Source organism: Carcharhinus amblyrhynchos, chromosome 1 (assembly GCF_965287045.1).
Source record: "Carcharhinus amblyrhynchos chromosome 1, sCarAmb.v2.hapA, whole genome shotgun sequence".
Lineage (NCBI taxonomy): Eukaryota > Metazoa > Chordata > Chondrichthyes > Carcharhiniformes > Carcharhinidae > Carcharhinus > Carcharhinus amblyrhynchos.
In genome coordinates, this window is record NC_137324.1 from 73878132 (window position 1) to 73904130 (window position 25999).

The following is a 25999-nucleotide window of genomic DNA, read 5'->3' on the forward strand; positions in this document are numbered from 1 at the left end:
CCCATAGTTAGAGAGTAGTATTGACTGACATAAGCAGTTGAGAGAATGCAAGGAAATAGGTTGGAATCTAAGACAGGTAACCCTGACACCTTTGAGCAACTTAACTCTTTCTTTCCCAATGCTTCATTTCTCTACTTAAGAAAAGTCTGAACGTTAGCTTTTAAATGTAACATGAATAGAGAAATTATTCATATACAACTGTAACCTTACGCAGTGGATGAAAGTGTCCAGAACCTACACTTATAAAGGAAAGCATGCTCTTTTTTTGCCAGTATCAACTCAAATCCAATGTTACAACACATAATTCAGTAATCTTACAATAATTAGAGTTTAAAATAATTTTTAAAAAGCTTTTTTCAGAATATTTTAGCTTTTACCTTCACCCCACAGGTCTGTCCCAATTATTTTTTCCTATATATAATCTTTTACAGGGGATTCTATTTCTGTGCTTTTTGTTTCCTGTTTGGGCAACTGCGCAAATCATTTAATGTGATTTGCTGCTTGGACAGCATGATGACATCACTGCTGCTCCACACAAAAATTTCAGTTCTATCCTTTGCAATACTATAACTGATTGCAGCATTTTTTACTGGACATTCACAAAGATCACTAGATCTTGCAATAAAGCTTTCTTTGAGGTCAGCAGCAAATCATCCTCGTTTCACTGCTAACCAAAAATTCACAGTCATAGAGGTTTACAGCATGGAAACAAGCTCTTCAACCCAAATTGTCCATGCTGCCCCCTTTTTTTAAACCCCTAAATTAATCCCAATTGCCTGCATTTGGTCCAGATCCCTCTATACCCATCGTACCCATGTAACTATCTAAATATTTTTAAAAAAATAAAATTGTACCTGCCTCTACTACTACCTCTGGCAGCTTGTTCCAGACACTCACCGCCCTCTGTGTGAAAATACCTTTGTGTGAAAAAAATGCCTCTTCCCTGTCACCTTAAACCTATCCCCTTTAGTTTTAGACTCCCCTACCTTTGAGAAAAGGTATTGACTATCTACCTTGTCTACGCCCCTCATTACTTTATAGACCTCTATAAGGTGAACCCTCAGCTCCAGAGGAAAAAGGTCCCAGTCTATTCAGCCTCTCCATATAGCTCAATTCATCAAGTCCCGGTAGCATCCTAGTAAATCATTTCTGCACTCTTTCTGGTTTAATAATATCCTTTCTATAACAGAGTGACCAGAATTGCACACTGTATTCAAAACATGGCCCTACCAATGTCTTGTACAATTTCAACAAGACTTCCCAACTCCTGAATTCAATGCTCTGATCGATGAAACCAAGCCTGCCAAATGCCTTCTTCACCACTCTGTCCACCTGTGACTCCACTTTCAAGGAGCTATGAACATGTACCCCTAGGTCTCTTTGTTCTGTAACTCTCCCCAGTGCTCTACCATTAACAGAGCAAGTCCTGCCTTGGTTCAATCTACCAAAATGTATTACCTTGCATTTGTCTAAATTAAACTCCATCTACCATTCGTCAGCCCACTGGCCCAATTGATCAAGATCCCGTTACAATTGGAGACAACCTTCTTCACTGTCCACCATGCCACCAATCTTGGTGTCATCTGCAAACTTACGAACCATGCCCCCTATACGCTCATCCAAATCATTAATATAAATCATAAATATCAGTGGGCCCAGCACTGATCCCTGAGGCACACTGCTGGTCACAGGCCTCCAGTTTGAAAGACAACTCTCTACAACTCTGTCAAGAAGCCAATGTTGTTTCCATTTAGATACCTCACCCTGGATCCTGTATCTGGACCAATAAAGCAATTTATGTCTCCACACAGCTCATGCCTGCTTGCAGTAATACCAAGGCAATGCTCAGCCTTGGGCTCATAAGTGGCAAGTAATGTTTATGCTACACATATGCCGATCACACCATCTCCACAAGACTGTCTAACCACCTCCCCACGACACTCCACAGCTCACTATCACTGAATTCCCCACCATCAACATCATGAGGTGTTACCACTGACCAAAAACTTAGTTGGAAGCATCACAACTGACAACAACAGCAGGTCAGAGACTGGGTATTTTGTGATAACTAACTCACCTCCTGATTCTCCAAGCCTTTCCATCATCAACAAGGTACGAGTCAGGAATGTGACTCTCCACTCGAAAGGATGAGTAGAGCTCCAACAATACTGTAGAAATTCAACACCTTCCAGGACAGAGAAGCACATTTGATTGGCACCCCATTCATCACCTTTAAACCTTCATTTTCTCCACCACTGGCACATGACAGCTGCAGTGAACACCATCTACAAAGTGCAATGCAGCAACTTGCCAAGAGTTGTTCAGCAGCAACTTTCAAATCCACATCCTCTACAGCCTGCTGGGATTACTCAAGATTTATAGCATGTAGGATACACAGGCTTTTCTGCCTAACCAGTCCATGCCAGTGGTTATGCTCCACCAAGCCCTCTCCCTTCCATCTTTCCTCATCTAAATCTAACCTCTATTCCCTTTTCTCTCAAATACTTTTCTAGTCCCCTCTTAATTGGATCTATACTATTCACTATCACTCCCTATGGTAGAATGTCACACACCCTTACCATTTTTTGGGTAAAGAAATTTCTTCTGAAATGCCTATTGGATTTCTTGGTGGTTACCTAATATTGAAGTTCTCCCATTATGCTCTTCCCCACAAAAGGAAACATTCTGTCAATATCCACTCTATTAAACTTTCATACTTTGAATAACACCTGTTAGGCTAGGTTTCTTTAGTCTTGAAAACAGGAAGGCAAACCTATCAACCCTTTCCTGATATGTATGCACATGCATTTCTCGTATCATCCTTGTAAATTCTTTTCTCCACTCTCTCCTCCACTGCCTCCTTATCCTTTTTATAAAGTGGCAAGCAGAACTACACAATACGCGGCTAAGTGCGATTTGATACAGGTTTATCATAATTTCACAATTCAATCCCTTCACAAATTAAGCCTAATGCTTGGTTAGCTTTTTTTAAAGCTTTGTCAACCTGTGGTGGAACATGGGAAGGTACATGGGAACACCTCCATTTGCAAGTTCCCCTCCAAATACACATCATCTTGACGTAGAAGTAAATTGCGGTTCCTTCAAGATCAATGGGTCAAAATTCTGGAAAATCGCTGCCTAACTGCGTTATGGGGGTATCTAACACTGCAAAAGTTCAAGGCAGTGGCTGAAGGACAATAACAGAGCAGCCAAATCCCACAGCTGAATAAAAACTCAAATAATAATATACCCAATAATGTAAATTTACTTAGCAGTTAATCAAAGAACTAAAGAAAAGCTTTGGGGAAGTAAAGTATGGGACCCACGATTAACATTCCAATTCTACCTAACAATTTGATCACAAACTTAGAATGTTTTAGTCTTTGTTTTAAATTAAGCACTATAAAAGGTGAGCTTTATATGTCATACAGATTGTTACAAAGTATTCAGTACTGTACTTTTTCTTTATATATAGATGTGAAAATTGCAGTCTTTGTAACAGAACTCAGTGAAAACAAAATTAAAATTGTAAACCTTAATTATACTGAAAACAGTGTAAAATGTTGAACTAGACATTTTAGGTATTTAGTTAGGAATGAAGACGTTTACATAAGCATTTGCATTAGTACCAAATCCAAATTATTGTTTATGTACCAAGATAATAAACTAACCAATGTCTCTATTGACTCTAATTGCCCATCATCAACATACTTCACACAATTAGCTTTACTATGTACATAACAGCAGTCTTTTTTATGACTAGGACATAAAGCTATAAATTTCATTGAACTGTTACATCACATCTTTCCAGTCAGGGCCCTTCAAGAATCTTAACAAGCCAAGATCAGTGCAGGAATGTAACACACTCAAAGCATGCACCTTATTCATATAAGTACAAATAAGCTTTGTATGTCCAACATATTGTATGTCACACAAATCCACAAGATTGTTTCTCTGTACTAAAAGAAAGATTATGTACTTGTACAGCCTTTACAAACTACAGGGATGTGATATGATTTTTGTTGGTGGAAGGAAGAGCCAAACTCACTTTCAAATGGTACAACATAGTAGCTTCACACCAACAATAGAACCTTTCCCATTTCTGCATAAATTTTAAGTGGTGACAATATTGCTTTTTATCCACAGACCTCCATTAAAACAGAATCAATGATATCCTTTACTTGTTCCTTCACGGAATGCATGCGTCACTGGTTAGGCCAGTATTTATCATCCATCCCTAATTGCTCAAAAAGATGGTGGTGAGCTGCCCTCTTGAACCACCACAGTCCATACTGGGTAGATAGACCCACAGTGTTGTAAAGCCCTGATGGAATCAAAAATGCACGTTTGAAATGCTATATTCAATATGAAGGTGATCCATTAGATAAATAACTTTATTCAGTGCCACTGTCAGCCATGACATAGTTAATAGGACTCTTGCCTCTAAGTCAGAAGGTTGTGGGTTTAAGTTACGGTCCAGAGTCTTGAGCACAACACAGGCTATCATTCCAGTGCAATACTGAGGGAGCAAATGCTCACTGTCAACGCTGCTGTCTTTATTGTGAGACATCCCTTCTATCCTCTCAGGTAGATGTATAGATCCCATGGCACTATTTCAAAAATCATCAGAGGAGTTATCCCTTGTGTTCTGAGCAATATTTATCCCTCAATTAAAATATCAAAAACAGATCATCATATTGCTGTTTGTGGGAGTTTACTGTGCTGCCACATTTCCTTTACAACAGTGACTAAACATCTAAACTACATAATTGGCTGTATAGCACTTTCAGATGTCTGATGGCTGTGAAAGGCACTATATAAATGGAAGCCTCTCTTTCTTTTCAGTGAAGTGCACTGGAGACTAGAGACAAGTGGCAGTTTCTGAAGGGTAACTGATTTGAAACATTAACTCAGTTTCTCTCTACAGATACTGCCTGACCTAGTGAGTGTCCACCATTATAAAAGCAAAATACTGCAGATACTGGAAAATCTCAGCAGGTCTTACAACATTGCAGAGAGAGAATAGAGCTGACATTTCGAGTCTGGATGACCCTTTATCAGAGCTAACGAAAGCTCTGATGAAGACTCATCCAGACTTGAAGCTTGGCTCTATTCTCTCTCCACAGATGGAGAATTTCAAGTTTGCGGATGACACAAAATTTGGAAGCATCGTAAATTGAAAAGAACAGTGAAAAAGGCAGAGATAAGTTGGTGAAGTGGGCGGATCGGTAGCAGATTAAGTTCAATGCAAAGAGGTGTGAGGTGATGCATTTTGGTAGGAAGAATATGGAGAGCAAATAACAAATAAGGGGTATAATTCTTAAGGAGCAGGAACAGAGGGATCTTGGTGTATATGTGTATAGATCATTGAAGGTGGCAGAATAAATGGTGAGAACATTTAATAAAGCATATGGTATTCTAGGCTTTATTAACAGGGGGATAGAGTGCAAGAGCAATGAAGTTATGATGAACTTACACAAGACACTAGTTAGACCTCTGGAAAATTGTGGGTACAACACTACAGGATGGATGTGAATGCATTGGTGAAAATACAGAAGAGATTAACAAGAATGGCTCCAGGGATGAGAAACTTCAGTTATGAGTTTAGATTGGAGAGGTTGGAACTGTACACCTTGCAGAGACGGCAGCATAGAGGAGACTTTATAGAGATGTTCAAAATCATGAGGGGCTGAACATAATAGATAGGGAGAAACTGTTCCTGCTTGTAAAAGGATCAAGGATGAGAGAGTAGAGATTTGAAGTGATTTGCAAAAGAAGCAAATGTGACGTGAGAAAAAACTTTTTCACACAATGAATGGTTTGGGTCTGAAATGTACTGCCCAGACTTACAGTGGAGGCAGATACAATGTCTGCATTCAAGAGGGCATTAGATGATTACTTGAGTAGAAATTATGTGCAAGGTATGGGGAAAAGGCAGGAGAATGACACTAAGTCATGATGCTCATTTGGAAAGCCAGTGCAGACCCAATAGATCAAATGGTTTCCTTCTGTGCCATAACAATTCTGTGATTCTGTGAAATGGCATGCTCACCTTTATTCCAGGTGACTGGAGCACAGAAATAAAGAAGTCCTGTTACAATTGTACAGGGATTTGGCAAGACCACATTTGGAATAAGAACATAAGAAATAGGAGCAGGAGTAGGCCATCCAGCCCTTCGAGCCTGCCCCACCATTCAATAAGATCATGGCTGATCTGTCGTGGCTCAGTTCCACATTCCCGCCCTCTCCCCATAACCCTTAATCCCCTCTCTTATCAAAAACCCATCAACCTGCGTCTTAAAAATATTTAGCGAGGTAGCCTCCACCACTTCAACGGGCAGAGAATTCCAGAGATTCACCACCCTTTGAGTGAAGAAGTTCTTCCTCAACTCCGTTCTAAACCGCCCCCTCTTTATCTTGAGGCTGTGCCCCCTAGTCCTACTGTCCTTTCTGAGCGGGAAGAGTCTCTCCACCTCTATCCTATCCATCCCATTCATCATCTTATATGTCTCAATGAGATCTCCTCTCATTCTTCTAAACTCTAACGAGTACAAGCCTAGTTTATTCAGCCTCTCCTCATAGCTCAACCCCCTCAACTCCGGTATCAGCCTAGTAAACCTCCTCTGCACTCCCTCCAAGGCCAAAATATCCTTGCGTAAGTGTGGTGACCAAAAATGCACACAGTACTCCAGCTGCGGCCTCACCAGTGCCCTATAAAGCTGCAGCAAGACCTCCCTACTTTTATATTCAATCCCCCTCGCTATGAAGGCCAGCATCCCATTTGCCTTCCTGACCACCTGCTGCACCTGCAAGCTGGGTTTTTGCGACTCATGCACAAGGACTCCGAGGTCCCTCTGCACCGTCGCCTGCTGCAGTTTTTCGCCACGTAAGTAATAATCCTTCCTACCATTATTTCTACCAAAGTGGACCACCTCGCACTTGCCAACATTAAATTCCATTTGCCAGTTCCTGGCCCATTCGCCCAGCCTATCTAGATCCTTCTGTAGACTCTCCACACCCTCTGCGCAATTTGCCGTTCCACCAATCTTGGTGTCATCAGCAAATTTCGACACCATACACTTGTGTGCAGTTTTGGTTTTCACATTTAAGGAAGGATATACTTGCATTGGAACTGGTTCAGTTAAGGGTTAGTAAATCGATCCCTGAGATGCAGTGGTTCTCTTTTGATCAGAGGCTGAGTAAATTGGTGTTTAGAAGAATGAGAGGTGAACTCATTGAAAAATACAAAGATTCTGATAAGGTGGACCCTCAGAAGTTGTTTTTCCTGGTCGGAGGTTTAAAATACGGGGGGACACAGTTTCCAGATTATGGGCTGAGAAGGACTCAGATGAGGAGAAATTACTTCATTCAGTGTTGTGAATCTTTGGAATTCTCTGCTCGAATGTTGTGGATGCTTCATCTCTAAATACATTTCAGGCTGGGACTGACATATTTTTGGTCTCTCAGGGAATCACGCAACATGGGAAGCAGGCAAGAAAGCAGAATTGAAGCCAAAATTGTACTGAATGGTGGAGTAGGCTTGACTGGCCATCTGGCTTAATTCTGTTCCTGTTTCTTGTGATCATTCACCCTGAGCTTAACCCAACCTCCAGAAACTTCACTATCAATCTGTCAATTGGCACCCTGAATTTGCTCCCCATTAGTCTTGGCTTGCCGTCTGTCATCATCAACTTTCCCTCTATCACCCTCAACTTCCCATTTGCCTTCCCTGTCAGGCCCTCAGTTCCCTACAACCCTATATCTCACAATAACAATGCTTGAACTCCCATTGGTACATACTAATCTCCCTAGTATAATCCAGCTTCCTCCCTCTGTCCCCTACAGAGACTTAAAAGTCCGCCACAACTCACTCTTGCCGATCCCTCCTGCACAGCCAGGATTCTGTCACCCTTAGCCAGGTCCCAATCCCTTTGTACTGCAACCACCCACTCTCAATGGACCCAAGGGTTATGAAAGGGAAGCAGCTCTACTCAATCCAAATTTACTAGGAAGACTACCTGGCCTGCTGCACGCCAACTTCAGACAGTTGTGAATTTGAAGGTATGTGCTCCTCACTTGCTCCAGTGTTAATTGTAATTTAGTTTGCCAAAATGTGTTTTAATGAGTATGCATAACACATGCAGACATTAAAAATAGGTTCCTGCCACTTGCCATGGGGAGGCGTGAACCACTTTTCAATCCACTGCAACCTTCATCCCCTACTTTCATTCACTGTCAGGAATCTGGCACTTCATCTCCCACACAATTAATACATCTGCCCACCTTGATTCTCTCTATGGATGGTAGCACAAGATTCCAGCCAAAATCTCCACTGCGACATTACCTCTGTCCTCTTTTGTGAAGAGGGATGCAAAATTTTCAGTACCTGAACTGCGCCCACTTTCTCCTATAGAAGATTTTCCTTTACGTCCTAATCAATGCCACTATTCATTCAAAAATTCTTTTACTTTTTATGTTTATAAATTAATTTTGTATTCCTTTTATATAACCGCTTATATTTTCTTGCAATCTCTCTTTACTCTTCTTGCATCTTTTACAATTTCTCCGGTGTATTCTGCTTTATCTTTGATTGCAAACCGCCTTTTCTATATTTTTTAACCTCCATTTCCTTTGTCATCTCAAGAGTTCTTACTTTGGATCCCCACCTTTCTTCCTTACGGGGCTATGCTATGTTTATATCCAAATAATCTTCTCCTTGAAGACGTCTCATTGCATGAATACTGTTTTTCTGCCCACTCTGTTTCCAATCTACCAGATCTCTTCTCAAATCACTGAAAGTGGCTCTCTTCCAATTGGATATTGCCATCTTCAACTTTACTTCATCCTCTCCCATAAACAATTTCAAATTACTTATATTATGATCATTATTATCCAGATGTTCTCCCAATGTAACACACTCCACTTGTTCTGCTTTATTAACCAGAACTAGATCCAGCAAGCAGTGCTTCTTTTCTGTCTGGGTTAGAAACAAACCGTTTATGTTTTCATCTAAACATTTTAAGAGTTATTTAACTCTTTTCATTATTTTTCTTCCAGCATATATTAGGTTATCTGAAGCCCCCTGTTCTTTCTGTTCTATTATTTTTTAATTTCCCAGAAATTCGCCTCCAAATTTTCTCTTCTATCTCATTCCACCTATTTTGCAGTCTATTGTAAACACGCAGCAGTGTAACTGCTCCTCTTCTATTGCTTAAAATGGTCATATCTAAAATCATTTTGACAGTACAATGCACTTACCTCTTGGTTCATCTGTAGTAACAGATTCAATGAAGTCTCTTGGAGTCATAAAAAGCTGACCTTCATATTCCATTGATGTAAACAACCTAAACCTTTGCTCTTGGGAAGAAACATACAGTTCCACATCTTCAATATCAGATTCTTCCACTGCACTCTGTAAGACATAAAATGCAGTTGTTGGTCTCCAATGTTCTTGAATAATTTTTTCTTACAAATCCTTTTACTGTTACTGCTTTCACTACCTTTTGAGGAAGAGGCTTCTAGAAACTCTTGAGCCTCAGAGAATCAATTTTTCCTCCTCTCCGTCTTAAATGAATGGCTCCTTATTTTTAAACAGTGACCCCTAGTTCGAGAATATCTGACAAGAAGAAATATCCTATCCATATTCACCCTGCCATATCCTTAGAATTTTAAAGTCACCTTTTATTCTTCTAAACTCCAGTGAATACAAACGTAACCTCATATGAAAACCTACTCATTTCTGGTATTAGTCTAATAAACCTTTTTTTCAACTGCTTCTAATACATTTACATCTTCCCTTAAATGAGGAAACCAATATTGTAAAAAATACTCTAGACGTGGTCTCACTAGTGCCCTGAAGCATAACCTCCCTCCCTTGGTAATCTATTTCCCTCACAGTAAATGATAACATTCTATTAGCTTTCCTAATTACTTGCTGTCCCTGTATACTAGCTCTGTGATTCATGCAATAGGCCATCCTGATCCATCTGCATCACAAAGCTCTGCATTCTCTTATCATTTAGATAACAAACTTATTCTTTATTCTTCCTGCCAAAATGGGTAACCTCACACTTTCCCATGTTATACCCCATTTCCCAGATTTTTGGCCACTTACTTGACCTATCTTGTCCCTTTGTAACCTCCACCTATCCTCTTCACAATTTAGTTTCTATCTATCTTTGTGTTTTCTGTAAATTCAGCAACCTAGGCTGAAATTCTCCCAACACCTGCTACAGAAATCGTAGCCGGTGAGACAGAAAGTTTAGCGGACCATTTAAAGGTCCATTGAGCTTGGGAGGGAATTTACAGTCTTGTGGTCAGAGAATCCCGCCCCATATCTTCAGTCTCTTCATCCAGGTCATTTACATAGATTGTAAAGAGTTGAGACGTCAACACTGATCCCTGTGGCATACCACCTGTCATATGCCAACTGTTTCCTGTTAGCTAGCCACTCTTCAATCCATGTCAATATGTTACCCCCTACACAAGGAGCTTTAATTTTTCACAATATTCTTTGATGTCCTACCATTTCAAATGGCTTTTGTGGCAGATACAGTGTGCTGAAATGAAGGATTCACTTGTCACATAGCACTCTAATCCAATTTAAAGGATGTTAAACACTTTTCACAATTTCAATGTTGAAGAAAACTTGAAACTCCTGTGTTAGTATAGGAAATCCAACAGAAAGCATCCTCTCCTATGGCTTCTTTTACAGCCATCCAAACAGGGCAGACAAGGCTTCAGTTTAACATCTCACCTGAAAGATAGCTCCTGCAACTATGGGGTGCTTCTTCCGTACCTAATCCTATATTTTAGTACTCAAATCTCTGGAGTGGGACTTGAACCCACAACCTTCCAACTCAGAGACACTGAGTCACAATCGATACTTTAACACCCAATACAGCATTGTGAAATACACAAGATTTCAGGCCAACAGCAGTCAGGCAGCATGTTGCAAAGTCACAATTCTTTTGAATACTGCATTCAAGTGGACATTTAAACAGCAGAAACATACCTAGGATAAGAAAAAGTACTGAACTATAGAAAGGCGATATAAATTTGACAGTTACAAAACAAAGGTTTGCCACTTCAAACTGATTCATTACCACATAAATATGCTCTTTGAGGAAAAGAAGCAGAGAAAAGGTGGATTCTGCAGTAATATTACAGATGGTAACAGCTGCACAAAACAGATCAGTTCTGAGCTGCCTAATTAAAAACTAGCTCAAGTCTGTTTCAAAAGCTTTTGAAGTCAGTCAGCATTTTATTGAAGTCAAATGTCCATCTCCAAGTACAACAGGATTTGGAACATCTGCCCTCACCAGAACATGCCAACCAACTTTGCCTATTAAAATTTTGCCTAATTAGTTCTATGTAATTTATTCAAAAGCTACAATATAGTGAAACCTGCATTAAATTAACTTTTTAAACGAGCTAACAATCTATTATGAAAATTACTCCAGATAGATTTGAGGAACAGCATCACATCTATCACTTAGGCACTTTAGAACTTCTGGGCCTCGCTACTGAGTTCCTAAGCAACATCCCCATTTTCAAGGACAGCAAGCATTAGTGATAGTCTGTTTTTACACCTCCTTTGGAATTTTTTGTTTCATTATCGTCCAGTTAACAGCTCCTTTTGCCTTTTACCATCTTACTTTTTATAAATCACTTCTACCCTCCACCAATACCATTCTATCAACCCTTTCGTTCTTTGCTCCAAGATGAAGCTTCTACAAATGTAACCTCAAACGTAATTTGAGATAAAAACAGCAAAATGCTCGAAATACTCAGCATATGGAAGTGCCCATAGCAAGAGAAACAGAATTAAAGGTTCATGTCTACAACCCATGATATAGCCATTGAAAAGTTGTAGGCCTGATGTGTTAAATCTGTTTCTCTTCCCACAGATGCTATCCAACTTGGCGAGTATTTCCAACATTTTGTTTTTATTTCTGAACTTGCACTGTTGTCAAACCTGCAGTGTCTAACTTATTAATTTAATAGTCATTTACTTCTACTTCATCAGGTAATTTATCTAGTAACATTGATTGCTTTATAACAATTCAGTGGTTTCAGTTAAATTATGTCTGCAAGAGAGAACAAATGGTGGATTATTATGCTTTCATTGAAATCCTAGAGTTTTCGAAGATTTCTTAAGTCAAGAAGGAATAATCTTAACAATCTGACCCAGTATTATTTATTTCCTCAGCATATTAAATGACTGTGGAAGAATTCCAACTTTGATCTCCCACCCCAGGCTCAGATTGATGAAGACGGAAGAAGAAGAACAAAGAAGAACAATACAGCACAGGAAGCAGGCCCATCGGCCCTCCAAGCCTGTGCCGCTCATTGGTCCAACTAGGCCATTTGTTTGAATCCCTCCATTCCCAGTCTGTTCATGTGGCTATCCAGATAAGTCTTAAACGATCCCAGCATGTCCTCCACCACCACCCTGCTTGGCAGCGCATTCCAGGCCCCCACCACCCTCTATGTAAAATACGTAACTCTGATGTCTAAATTAAACCTCACCCCCTTCACCTTGAACCTATGACCCTTCATGATCGTCACCTCTGACCTGTTCACCCTATCTATGCCCTTCATAATTTTATACACTTCTATTAGGTCTCCCCTCATTCTCCAATTTTCCAGGGAGAACAACCCCAGTTTACCCAATCTCTCCTCATAGCTAAGACCCTCCATACCAGGCAACATCCTGGTAAACCTTTACTGTACTCTCCCCAAAGCCTATACGTCCTTCTGGCAACCAGAACTGGACGCAGTACTCCAAATGTGGCCTAACCAATGTCCTATACAGCTATAACATCAGATGCCAATTTTTATACTCTATGCCCCATCCTATAAAGGCAAGCATGCCAAATGCCTTCTTCACCACCTTCTCCACCTGTGATGCCACCTTCAAGGATCTGTGGACTTGCACACCCAGATCCCTCTGTGTCTATACTCTTGATGGTTCTGCCATTTATTGTATAGCTTCCCCCTACATTAGTTCTACCAAAGTGCATCACTTCGCATTTATCTAGATTAAACTCCATCTGCCATTTCTCTGCCCAATTTTCCAGCCTATCTATATCCTGCTGTATTCTCTGACAATGTTCATCGCTATCCACAAGTCCAGCCATCTTTGTGTCATCTGCATACTTACTGATCACACCAGTTGCACCTTCTTCCAAATCATTTATAAAGATCACAAACAGCAGAGGTCCCAGTACAGAGCCCTGTGGAACACCACTAGTCACAGACCTCCAGCTGGAAAAAGACCCTTCCATTGCTACCCTCTGTCTTCTGTGGCCAAGCCAGTTCTCCACCCATCTAGCCACCTCCCCTTTTATCCCATGAGATTTAACCTTTTGTACCAACCAACCTAAGGGACTTTGTCGAATGCTTTACTAAAATCCATATAGATGACATACACGGCTCTTCCCTTGTCAACTGCTTTTGTCACCTCCTCAAAAAACTCCACCAAATTTGTGAGGCATGACTTCCCTCTTACAAAACCATGCTGCCTATCGCTAATGAGATTATTCCATTCTAAATGTGCATACATCCTATCTCTAAGAATCCTCTCCAACAATTTCCCTGCCATGGATGTCAAGCTCATCGGCCTATAATTGCCTGGGTTATAAGAACATAAGAACATAAGAAATAGGAGCAGGAGTAGGCCATCTAGCCCTTCGAGCCTGCCCCGCCATTCAATAAGATCATGGCTGATCTGTCGTGGCTCAGTTCCACTTTCCCGCCCTCTCCCCATAACCCTTAATCCCCTCTCTTATCAAGAACCCATCAACCCGCTTCTTAAAAATATTTAGCGAGGCAGCCTCCACCACTTCAACGGGCAGAGAATTCCAGAGATTCACCACCCTTTGAGTGAAGAAGTTCCCCCTCAACTCCGTTCTAAACCGCCTCCCCTTTATCTTGAGGCTGTGCCCCCTAGTCCTACTGTCTTTTTTGAGCGGGAAGAGTCTCTCCACCTCTATCCTATCCATCCCATTCATCATCTTATACGTCTCAATGAGATCTCCCCTCATTCTTCTAAACTCTAACGAGTACAAGCCTAGTTTATTCAGCCTCTCCTTATAGCTCAACCCCCTCAACTCCGGTATCAGCCTAGTAAACCTCCTCTGCACTCCCTCCAAGGCCAAAATATCCTTGCGCAGGTGCAGCGCCCAAAACTGCACACAGTACTCCAGCTGCGGCCTCACCAATGCCCTATACAGCTGCAGCAAGACCTCCCTACTTTTATATTCAATCCCCCTCGCTATGAAGGCCAGCATCCCATTTGCCTTCCTGACCACCTGCTGCACGTGCAAGCTGGGTTTTTGCGACTCATGCACAAGGACCCCGAGGTCCCTCTGCACCGTCGCCTGCTGCAGTTTTTCGCCACGTACGTAATAGTCCTTCCTACCATTCTTCCTACCAAAGTGGACCACCTCACACTTGCCAACATTAAATTCCATTTGCCATTTCCTGGCCCATTCGCCCAGCCTATCTAGATCCTTCTGCAGACTCTCCACACCCTCCGCACAATTTGCCTTTCCCCCAATCTTGGTGTCATCAGCAAATTTCGACACCCTACACTCGGTTCCCTCCTCCAGATCATCTATATAAATGGTAAATAGCTGAGGTCCCAGCACCGACCCCTGGGGCACCCCACTAGTCACCAATCGCCAATCCGAATAGCACCCGTTGACCCCCACTCTCTGCCTCCTATTTGACAACCAATCCTCTATCCACGCTAACACCCTACCCCCAACTCCATGTCCCCTGACCTTCTGCAATAACCTCTTGTGAGGTACCTTGTCAAACGCCTTCTGAAAATCCAGAAAGACCACATCCACCGGCTCTCCTCTATCCACTGCCCTAGACACATCCTCATAGAACTCCAGTAAATTTGTCAGACACGACTTCCCTTTAATGAAACCGTGTTGCATCTGCCCTATCAAGCAATTCCCTTCAAGATGCCTTGCAATTTCCTCCTTAATGACGGATTCTAACATTTTACCTACCACAGACGTTAAACTAACAGGCCTATAATTCCCCGCCTTTTGCCTGGCACCCTTCTTAAACAACGGCGTAACATTAGCCGTTTTCCAATCTTCCGGCACTTCCCCGGAATCCAGCGACGTCTGGAAAATAACCACCAAGGCATCCACTATAACCTCCGCCATTTCTTTCAGAACCCTCGGATGCATTCCATCCGGTCCTGGGGACTTGTCCACAATCAGCCCCTCCAGTCTGTCGAGCACCACCTCTCTAGTAACAGTAATGTCATTAAGACCCTCCAGTCCTACCTGCTATCCTCCAATCCTCTGGGACCTCACCTGTGTCCAATGAAAAGACAAAGATTTCTTTGGAACTCTCTCTACTGACCCATATCTCAGCCTCCAATCTCTCTCTACCTCCTGCCTATCTCACCTATATAGTCTTTGTCAGACACCTCCCCCTCCCTCTCCATCCCAGACTCTGGTCTCTCCCAACTGCTCCCATCCCCAGCCTGACTTCCCTATGCCTCCATAACACTTTATCTACCATCCAACACTACCCTACCCATTACCACCATCCCTCAATTTGCCTGGCTACAGGGAATGCTAATCAGGTACTGTTGTTAAACTCAGCCAGGCCGGAGAGAAGCCTGTTGTTCCAAGTTTCCTGACTTCTACCCAGCAATCCTTGCTCCCTCACTGCTGCTGTATAATAATCCAAACCATAGCAATATCATTTTGTAACTGAGTTAATACTTTTAACATTTTAAAGTTTCCTTGCACTAGTCCCCATTTTCATTTTCTAAATTTTCAATAGCTTTTAAACAAAACAAAATGTTCCTTATAAGCAGCTTGCACTCCATTATTTTACATACTAACTAAAAAGCAAGGTTCACTGCCAATACATTGTCTCATATTACCTTAAGCCAACACTACTACATTTTTACCCTCAGATGTTTCACATTTGGCTTTTCCATAATGACATGATTGACTTTCAGATAAAGAATTCACAAAGGTGCAAGGAAATCAAACGCCAACAAGGATGTAAACTGAGATCAATTTAATCATTTATCTAGCTAATACAACACATTAGCCTTTCAGCTCACCAGCAACAAATTCACCAAATGATAACACAAGCAACTAATGGTAAGTGGGGGGAAAAAATGCCTCTATAAGCAAATACTGAACTACTCAACAGATACATCATTCTGCCTTAGCACTAGCACACAAACAAATGGAACTGATCTGCATTAACAAAAAAATTTAGTATGATTTTTTTCCTTCATTCCTTCGCAGCAAATGTGACAAAAATTATTTTCATATGAAGAGTTTATGAAATGTATATCAACAAAGGTTGATAATATCTCGTATACATCTGCATACATGGCAAAGCATAAATAGAAAACGGCACAGAATTGTACTTCTGTGATAAATGAAATCCAAACTACTTTTAAAATCTGCACCTATTGATGCAAATTATTTAGCAAAACAGTGGGAATAGGAATCTTGTTTGCTACAGTTTGAGTTAGACTTGGATCAACAAAATCTATACTGGAATCCTAGCTATGATTACATTACTCCAAAGTCTCAGTTCTTTTCAGTGGACAACCAATTATGTTGAATCTGGTACTCAATATGGAGATGCCAGCATTGGATTGGGGTGGGCACAGTAAGCAGTCTCACAACACCAGGTTAAAGTCCAACAGGTTTATTTTGTATTACTAGATTTCAGAGCGCTGCTCTTTCATCAGGTGAGTGAGACTTCTTACTGAATCTGGTACTATCACTTTGAAATCAATGTTCTTTCAAATGTCCAGTCACTGTGCACAATCCATCAGTAGACTGCTGCGCAGCCAAACACCTTAAAGCAAAGCAGCCATTGTTTTTGTGCAGTCTATTAGACCGCTGTGCAACAAATTCCCGATTGCTGCACGGCCATAACTTAGAAAATACAGTTTTATTGATAGATACCCAATAAACGCACTAGACAAAGTTGGGATATTCCATTCCAGTGTAAGGGACTTTTTAATGACATAAGTCATAATTACTAACAAACAACTCCTCTGGCACTGAAAATAAACTTTAAAGTATTGTTAGAGAGTTTAAAAGAGTTAAAGTGAACTTTTAGAAGCATAGAATGAGTGTGAAAGATAGAATTAGAAGGTATGCTAGGCACAGAAGTCGCCTCTCTCCGGCACCATCTTGGGCAAACCACTCTCACTGTCTCCCAGGCTCAAAAAGAAGCAGACACTGCAGAAGCATGCAAAACATGCAGGCCTACTGCTGAGAGTGAAACAATGCAGTCCCAAGGCCCCCCTCCCCTGCTGACTCCTTGAAAATGTCCAACCTCTGGAAAACAAGCTAGATGAACTCGGAGCCAGACTCACAATTCAAAACAAACTGAGGGACTGCTGTGTACTGTTTCATAGAGATGTGGCTCACTCCTGCTTCAGTACCCGACAATCAGAGGACTTCTCAATCCATCGAATGGACTGTACAACAGCCTCAGGCAAAGCTAGGGGAAGTGGGGTCTGCTTCCTAATTAACAGCATCAGGTGCCTAGACGTAGCAACATTGGCAACGTTTTGCTCCATGGACATAAAATACCTGATGCTAAAATGCTGCCCCTACTATCTTGCACAGGAGTTCACCTCTGTTATCCTGATGGCAATTTACATCCCACCCCATGCAGACGTGAAGATCGCGCTGGACGAAATATATACCACTATGAATGGCCTTGAGACGAAACATCCCGAGGCTTTGTTCATTGTGACCAAGGACTTCAATCAGGCCAAATTCAACAGCGTATTATCAAGTTACTGCCAACACATCTCCTGTTCCACTAGAGGCCCAATCATCCTAGACCACTGCTACACAAATATCAAACATACCTAACAATCTATTACCTGCCCACACTTCGGCAAATCAGACCACAAGGCTATGCTCCTGCTCCCAGCTTAGAAGCAAAAACTGAAGCAGGAGAATCCAAAGAAAGTCTTGCAATGTTGGTCTGAGGAATCAGATGATCTCCTACAGGGCTTTTTGGAGTCAGTGGCCTGGTCAGTATTTAAAAATTCTGCGATCTGCCTGAACGAGTACACCACTACAGTAACTGACTTCATTAGTACGTGTGTGGAAGACTGTGTACCAAACAAGCAAATCTGTGTGTTCCCCAACCGGAAAGCAGGATGAACAGGGCTATCCAATGCTTGCTGAAGTCCAGGTCTGAGGCGTTCAAGTCAGACGACACTGGCCTACACAAGACAGACAGATACAATCCAAGGAGATCCATCAAATGTGCCAAAACAAGGACACCTATGTCAGACTCCTATTTATTGACAATAGCTCAGCCATCAACACTATTATTCCCACAAAACTCATGTCCAAACTCCGTATCCTGGCCCTCGGCACCTCCCTCTTGCAATTCCTCTCTGGGTGAGCCACAAAGAAAAGCGTGCCCGGACAATTCACCACTGGGCTCACTAAACACATGTATATCAGCATATAAATAAACTTGAATAAATTATTCAGCCTCTTGCCCATTTCTAGTGAGAGGCTGACCATACCAGAAAACCGGCTTTTGTAAAATTGCGAGAGCCAAGAAATTGGGCTTGACCTCAATTTCTCAGCTCTCGCGTGATTTTAACGGCTTGCTCTGTCTATCAATGGGTTGGGCGAATTGGTAAAGGCCTGGTCTGCATGTTTCAGCAAAGATTCTTTGATTTGATTGGTTCAGGAGACACACTGTTGTTGCCCTGTTGGCACATGTACCAGATCCCCTGTAGAAAGTACTATTCTGACAGTTGCGCAATGGTGGTATAGTGGTGAGCATAGCTATCTTCCAAGCAGTTGACCTGGGTTCGATTCCCAGCCATCGCATTGATAATTTGTTTAGGGGATTAAGGGTTATGGGGAGAGGGCGGGAAAGTGGAACTGAACCACGACAGATCAGCCATGATCTTATTGAATGGCGGGGCAGGCTCGAAGGGCTAGATAGCCTACTCCTGCTCCTATTTCTTATGTTCTTATTTAAATTTCCCATTACCAAAACTTCCAGTGCAAAACACATAAAATTGATCACTTACAGTCTGGTGCATCATAACTCTGAACTTCCAGAAAAACTGTCAGCCACATTAAAGTCTGAGGAATTTCTGCTCAGTCACAACCAAAAGTACACAGAAAGGCCATCACAACAATGGTGACTACTGATTTAAGTTGAATGACAAAAGAACCAAAAATGACAGGAGGAAAATTTTAACACAGTGATTAGCATCTGGAATGCACTGCCTAAGAATGTGAAGCAAATTCAGTTGTTGCTTTCAAAAGGGTATTGGATAATTATTTAAAGGGAAAAGATTTAATGGGTTACAGGAATAAGGCAAGGGATTGAGTGGCTCTTGCGGAGAGCCAGCATTGGGCAAATTGCCTCATTCTGTGTCCTGACCATTCCCTATGACAATGTCTCTGTCAGTCACCTTGCCAAACAATCAGCACTCTTGTTTCCTATAGTATAAATTGTTTGGAATTTGGTATTCCTGCATTTGTCCTGAAAAGTGCAAGACAAAAACCTTTAGCAAAATGTCTCATTTTTCAGCAGTATTCATCTTATGATTCTACATCTGCTATATTTTTGCCCACTCATTCAACGAATCTATAAACTTTCTGTGTCCTCTTTGTATCCTCCTCACAGCTTACATCTAACTTAGATACATTACACTCAGCTCTCCCATCTAAATCACAAATATAAATTGTAAATAACAGGTTCAAACATTGATATTTGCAGTACTTTACTGGCTACAGCATGCCCAAATTATTCCTACTCTCTGCTTTCTATTTGTTGACCAACTCTCAATCCCAAATTAATATATTTCTACCAATCCCATAATCTCTAAATTTGTGTAATAAAACCATATGCTATCTTACAAAAGCTTTCTGAAAGTTCAAATATACCATATCCATAGGCTCCTTCTTATCTATCCCAGGAGTTACTACTTTATAAAACTTCAAAAGATGCATCAAGCACAATCTTTTACCTGAGTCAGGAGGTTATGGGTTCAAGCCCCACTACAGGGCTTGAGCACAAGAAACAATTCAGCAGACATGCTATTGCAGTTTTGAGTGCTGCACTGTTGGAGATGCTGCCTTTCAGATGAAATGATAAATCCCATACCTGTCAATGACACCAAACTTGGAAGAGTGGTAAACAGTGAGGATGATGCAAATCACCTGCAACATGATATAGGCTAGCAGAATGGGCAGACGGAATTTAATGTAGAGAAGTGTAAAGTGATGCAATTTGGCAGAAGAGATAAGGAAAGGCGATCTAGACTTAATGGCACAGTTCTAAAGAGTGTGCAGGAATGATCTGGGGGTGCACATACATCAATCTTTTGAAGGTGGCAGGATATATTGAGAGAGAAATTAGCAAAGCATTTGGGAGGGATTATGGTTTCATAAATAGATGCATTGAGCACAAGTTATGCTAAATCTTTATAAAGCAATGGTTAGGCCATAGCTGGAGTACTGCATCCAGTTGTGGTCATCATACCCTGGAAAGGAGATAAGAATCCTTGTGAGGGTGCAGAAAAGATTTACCAGAATACTTCCAGAGATGAGGGATTTTAGCTGCAAGGTTAGATTAGAGGGGCTGGGGTTGTTCTTTGAGCAAAGGAGATTGAGGGGAGGTTTGATAAAAGCATACAAGATTATGACATATTTCTACATTGTTGATAAGGTAAAATTGAATACCTGATAGGATAAGAACTAGGAGACAAAGACTTAAGGTTTTGAGGAAGAGATGTAGGATGCATGTGAGGAAGAACATTTTTCTTTACACAGCAAGTGGCAAAGGCCTGCAACATGCAGCCCATGAGAATGATGGAAATAAAAACAATGATTTTAAAAGGAAATTGGATGGACATTTAAAGGAAATTAAAGGGCCTCAGGGTCAAATAAGGGAGTGGAACTAACTATAATGTTCCAAAGAGAGTTGGCATGGACTTGGTGGGCCAAATGGCCTCTTCTGTGCCACAATCGATTTTCTGACTCTGACTGTTTCAAAGAAGAGCAAGGGAGATTGTAGTGGGGTCCTGACCAATATTTATCCCTCAACCAACATCAGAAAAATGGATTATCTGGTCATTATCACATTGCTGTTTGGGGAAGCTAGCTCTGTATTAACTGGCCTCTTTTGGCATACACACAATCAACCTACTCTTTTTGAATGCCATTCTCCCCCTGTGCCTATTCTAGCTTGAGTGTAGGAACTTCAGATAGTGGTTGGCTCATACATTACAGCAGAACCATGGGATTATGGTGGCTCTCATGTCATATCAGCTTAATAATGTCTCCTACTGATGAAGTGCTGTAAAGGGAATAGTCAGAGACATGCTGCAACCCAAGACAGAATGCAGAATTAAGCAGTTTTGACAGTTGGCTTGTTTGGGTCTCATCATCACCATCCTCTTCCCGCTGTGCTCCCCATTGCTATGGTAGATTTGGGAGAAAGGAGCTAAAATGCACAAGCGGAGAAAAGCATCAAGATTGTGTCAGGGCAACAGCACAGGTGCTTAATCATGGAGTTAGCGTTGACTAGGTAACACACCGTACAGCTCTTCTTATACCTCCAGAGCACTCTTTACCTGCTTAAAGCAATACTTAAATACTTCAACCTTCACAGTGCTTGCTCTCTGACAGAATGAAATTTGAAAGTAATTCAATATCCCTCAAAGGTGGTTATGGCTGTTCAAATGCACACTGTTAATTTAGCAAGAAATCTTCAGTCACAGAATTGGCTATGAATATAAAAAATGAGATGACAGGTCTGTGATTAAAGCCACTATGATAACCCTTTATCGATAGAGTCATAGAGGTTTACAGCATGGAAACAGGTCTTTTGGCCCAACTTGTCCATGCCACATTTTTTTTTAAAACAACTAAGCTAGTCCCAGTTGGCCATGTTTGGCCCATATCCCTCGATAGTCATCTTACTCATGTAACTATCTAAATGCTTTTTAAAAGACAAAATTGTACCGCCTCTATTACTACCTTGTACTTAGCATGTTCCAGACACTCACCATCCTCTCTGTGAAAAAATTGCCCCTTTAGACCCTTTTATACCTCTCCCCTCTCACTTTAAACCTATGTCCTCTAGTTTTAGACTTCCCTAGCTTTGGGAAAAGATAATCTAGCTGCTATATGCCCCTCATTATTTTATAGGCCTCTATAAGATCACCCCTAAGACTCTTAGACTCCAGAGAAAAAATTCTCAGTCTATTCACCCGTCCCTTATAACTCAAACCATCAAATCCTGGTAGCATTCTAATAAACTTTTCTGCACTCTTTCAAGTTTAATAATATCCTTTCTATAATAGGGTGACCAGAATTGTACACAGTATTCCAACTGTGGCCTTACCAATGTCTTGTACAACTCCAACAAGACATCGATAGTCATCTATCGATGAATTTGATGGGTTTGAATTTATGGGGCATTGGCACCAGTATTGGGGTAGGTGGGACCTGTTCAGGTGGGATAGGGTTGGTCTGAACTGTGCTGGGACCAGAGTCCTGGCGAATCGTGTAGATAGGGCTTTAAACTAATTTGGGTGTGTGTGTGTGTGTGTGTGTGTGTGTGTGTGTGTGTGTGTGTGTGTGTGTGTGTGTGTGTGTGTGTGTGTGGGTAGGTGACATTACAGGGTCTAAAGTAAAGGAGAGGGTACAGGTAAGGGAAGAGGCCAAGGATGTCCCAATAATAAAGGGAGTAGGGGGCGTGAGCATGGTTGGTGGCGTTCTGGCAAATAGGGTACAGGTGAAGGCTGGGATGAAGGCACTTTATCTGAATGCACGAAGCATTTGGAATAAAGTGGATGAGCTGGTGGCGCAGATCAGCACAAATGGATATGATCTGGTGGCCATTACAGAGACGTGGCTGCAAGGTGACAGGGACTGGGAGCTGAATGTCCAGGGGTATCAAGTGTTTAGGAAGGATAGGCAGGAGGAAAAAGTGGGGGGCATAGCTCTGCTGATTAAGAATAGCATCAGGGTGGTAGTAAAGGATGATATAGGAACTAAAGAGCAGAAAGTGGAATCGTTGTGGGTGGAGATTAGGAACAGCAAAGGGAGGAAGACGCTGGTGGGTGTCGTTTATAGGCCCCCAAATAATGATCTGGAGGTGGGGCGGGCTGTTAACGCGCAAATAAATGCGGCGTGCAGGAATGGAATGGCGATAATTATGGGGGATTTCAATCTACATATTGATTGGTCGACCCGTGTTGGACGCGGTGGGCCTGAGGAAGAGTTCTTGGAATGCTGCCGGGATAGTTTCCTTGAACAGTGTGTGTTGGAGCCAACGAGGGAGCGAGCTATCTTGGATTCGGTGTTATGTAATGAGGCGGGTAGAATTAGGGACCTTGTGGTGAAAGATCCTCTTGGGAAGAGTGATCATTGTATAGTGGAGTTTCTGACGCAGATGGAGGAGGAGAAGAAAGTGGGTTCCCGGACATGTGTCCTTTGTTTGAACAGAGCAGAGTACAGTAGGATGGGAGAGGAATTGGCGAATGTTGATTGGGGGAGGGCGTTGGAAGGTAGGTCTGCTGAGGAACAGTGGAGGATCTTTAAGGAGATCTTTCTTGGTGCTCAGCAGAAATTTATTCTGATGGTTAAAAAGGATCGTAGGAGGAGAGATAATCAGCCGTGGATAACGAAGGAGGTAAAGGAAAGTGTTAAATTAGAAGCGGATGCGTTTAGAGTAGCTAAGAGTAGTGGGCGAGGCAGCCTCCACCACTTCAACGGGCAGAGAATTCCAGAGATTCACCACCCTTTGAGTGAAGAAGTTCCTCCTCAACTCCGTTCTAAACCGCACCCCCCCCCCTTTATCTTGAGGCGGTGCCCTCTAGTCCTACTGTCCTTTGAGCGGGAAGAGCCTCTCCACCTCTATCCTATCCATCCCATTCATCATCTTATATATCTCAATGAGATCTCCCCTCATTCTTCTAAACTCTAACGAGTACAAGCCTAGTTTATTCAGCCTCTCCTCACAAAGCCATGCAGACTGATCCTAATCAGTATGTGTCTCTAAATGCCTGTAGATCCTGTCTCTCAGAATGCCTTCTAACAGCTTGCCCACTACAGATGTGAGGCTTGCCGGCTTGTAGTTCACAAGCTTTTCCCTACAGCCATTCTTTACCAAATGCATTACATTTGCCACCCTCTAATCTTGTGGTTGTTGATGATTCAAATACCTCTGCCAGAGGACCCACAATTTCCTCCCTAGCCTCCCACAATGTCCTGGGATACACTTCATCTGGTCCTGAAGATTTATCTACCTTGATGCGCTTTAAGACTTCCACACCACCTTCTCTGTTATATGTACACTCCTCAAAACTAGAGGACATGGGTTAAGGGTGAAGGGGGAAAAGTTTAAAGGGAATATTCACACAGAGATTGGTGGGAGTGTGGAATGAGTTGCCAGATGAAGTGGTAAATGCGGACTCACTTTTAACTGAACACATTGACGAAGGAAGAGTGGTAGATGTGGTTTACATGGACTTCAGCAAGACGTTTGATAAGGTCCCCCATGCAAGACTTCTTGAGAAGGTGAGAGGGCATGGTATTCAAGGGGCTTTGGCCTTGTGGATCCAGAACTGCCTTGCCTGCAGAAGGCAGAGAGTAGTTGTGGATGGGTCTTTTTCTTCATGGAGGTCAGTCACCAGTGGAGTGCCCCAGGGATCTGTTCTAGGACCCTTGCTGTTTGTCATTTTCATAAATGACCTGGATGAGGAAGTGGAGGGATGGGTTAGTAAGTTCACCGACGATACGAAGGTTGGTGGTGTTGTGGATAGTCTGGAGGGATGTTAGAAGTTGCAGCGTGACATAGATAGGATGTAAGACTGGGCGGAGAAGTGGCAGATGGACTTCAACGTGGATAAATGTGTGGTGGTCCATTTTGGCAGGACCAATGGGATGAAGGAGTACAATATCAAGGGTAGGAGTCTTAGCAGTGTCGAGGAGCAGAAGGATCTTGGGGTCCAGGTCCATAGGACGTTCAAATCGGTCTCGCAGGTGGAGGATGTGGTCAAGAAGGCGTATGGTGTACTGGCCTGCATTAATCAAGGGATTGAGTTTAGGAGTCGGGAGGTAATGCTGCAACTTTATAAGACCCTTGTCAGATCCCACTTGGAGTACTGTGGGCAATTCTGGTTGCCTCACTACAGGAAGGATGTGGAGGCTATTGAGAGGGTGCAGAGGAGATATACAAGGATGTTGCCTGGATTGGGAGGCATGCCTTATGAAGATAGGTTGAGGGAGCTAGGTCTCTTCTCCCTGGAGAGACAAAGGTTGAGAGGTTACCTGATAGACGTTTATAAAATGTTGAGAGGAATAGATAGGGTGGATTCTCGGAGGCTATTTCCCAGAGCTGAAATGGTTGCTACGAGAGGACACAGGTTTAAGGAGCAGGGAAGCAAGTACAGAGGAGATGTTAGGGGTAAGTTTTTCACTCAGAGGGTGGTGAGTGAGTGGAATCGGCTGCCGTTAGTGGTGGTAGAGGTGAACTCACTGGGGTCTTTTAAAATACTTCTGGATGAGTATATCGGTTTTAATGGGATTGGGAGTTACAGATAGTTCTGTGGCTTGGTAGGTATGGATGTGATCGGCGCAACTTGTGGGCCAAAGGGCCTGTTTGTGCTGTAGTGTTCTATGTTAAGAAAAACTTGGACAGGTACATAGATAAAAGGGGTGTGGAAGGATATGGTCTAGGTGCAGGTCAGTGGGGCTGGGCAGAAAAATGGTTTGGCACAGCCAACAAGGGCCAAAAGGCCTGTTTCTGTGCTGTAATGTTCTATGGTTCTAAGACATCACTATTTATTTCCACAAGTATGCTAACATCCATGCCTTTCTCAACAGTAAACACTGATAAGAAATATTCATTTAGGATCTCACCCGTCTCTTGTGAATCTGCACATAGATGACCTTGTTGATCCTTAAGAGGCCCTATCCTC

The 25999-nt window shown here is 42.2% G+C and overlaps 1 protein-coding gene across 6 annotated transcripts in view; it reads right to left on the reverse strand.

The window, feature by feature from the left end:
- LOC145341960 (calcium uptake protein 3, mitochondrial-like) overlaps window positions 1-25999 on the reverse strand; it is a 177398-nt gene that overhangs the window by 130140 nt on the left and 21259 nt on the right. For all 6 annotated transcript variants that reach the window (XM_080187109.1, XM_080187083.1, XM_080187100.1 and 3 more), the window contains exon 2: window positions 9259-9412. In XM_080187109.1, coding sequence (XP_080043235.1) covers window positions 9259-9412 — 154 coding nt within the window. The remainder of the gene's footprint in view (window positions 1-9258; window positions 9413-25999) is intronic.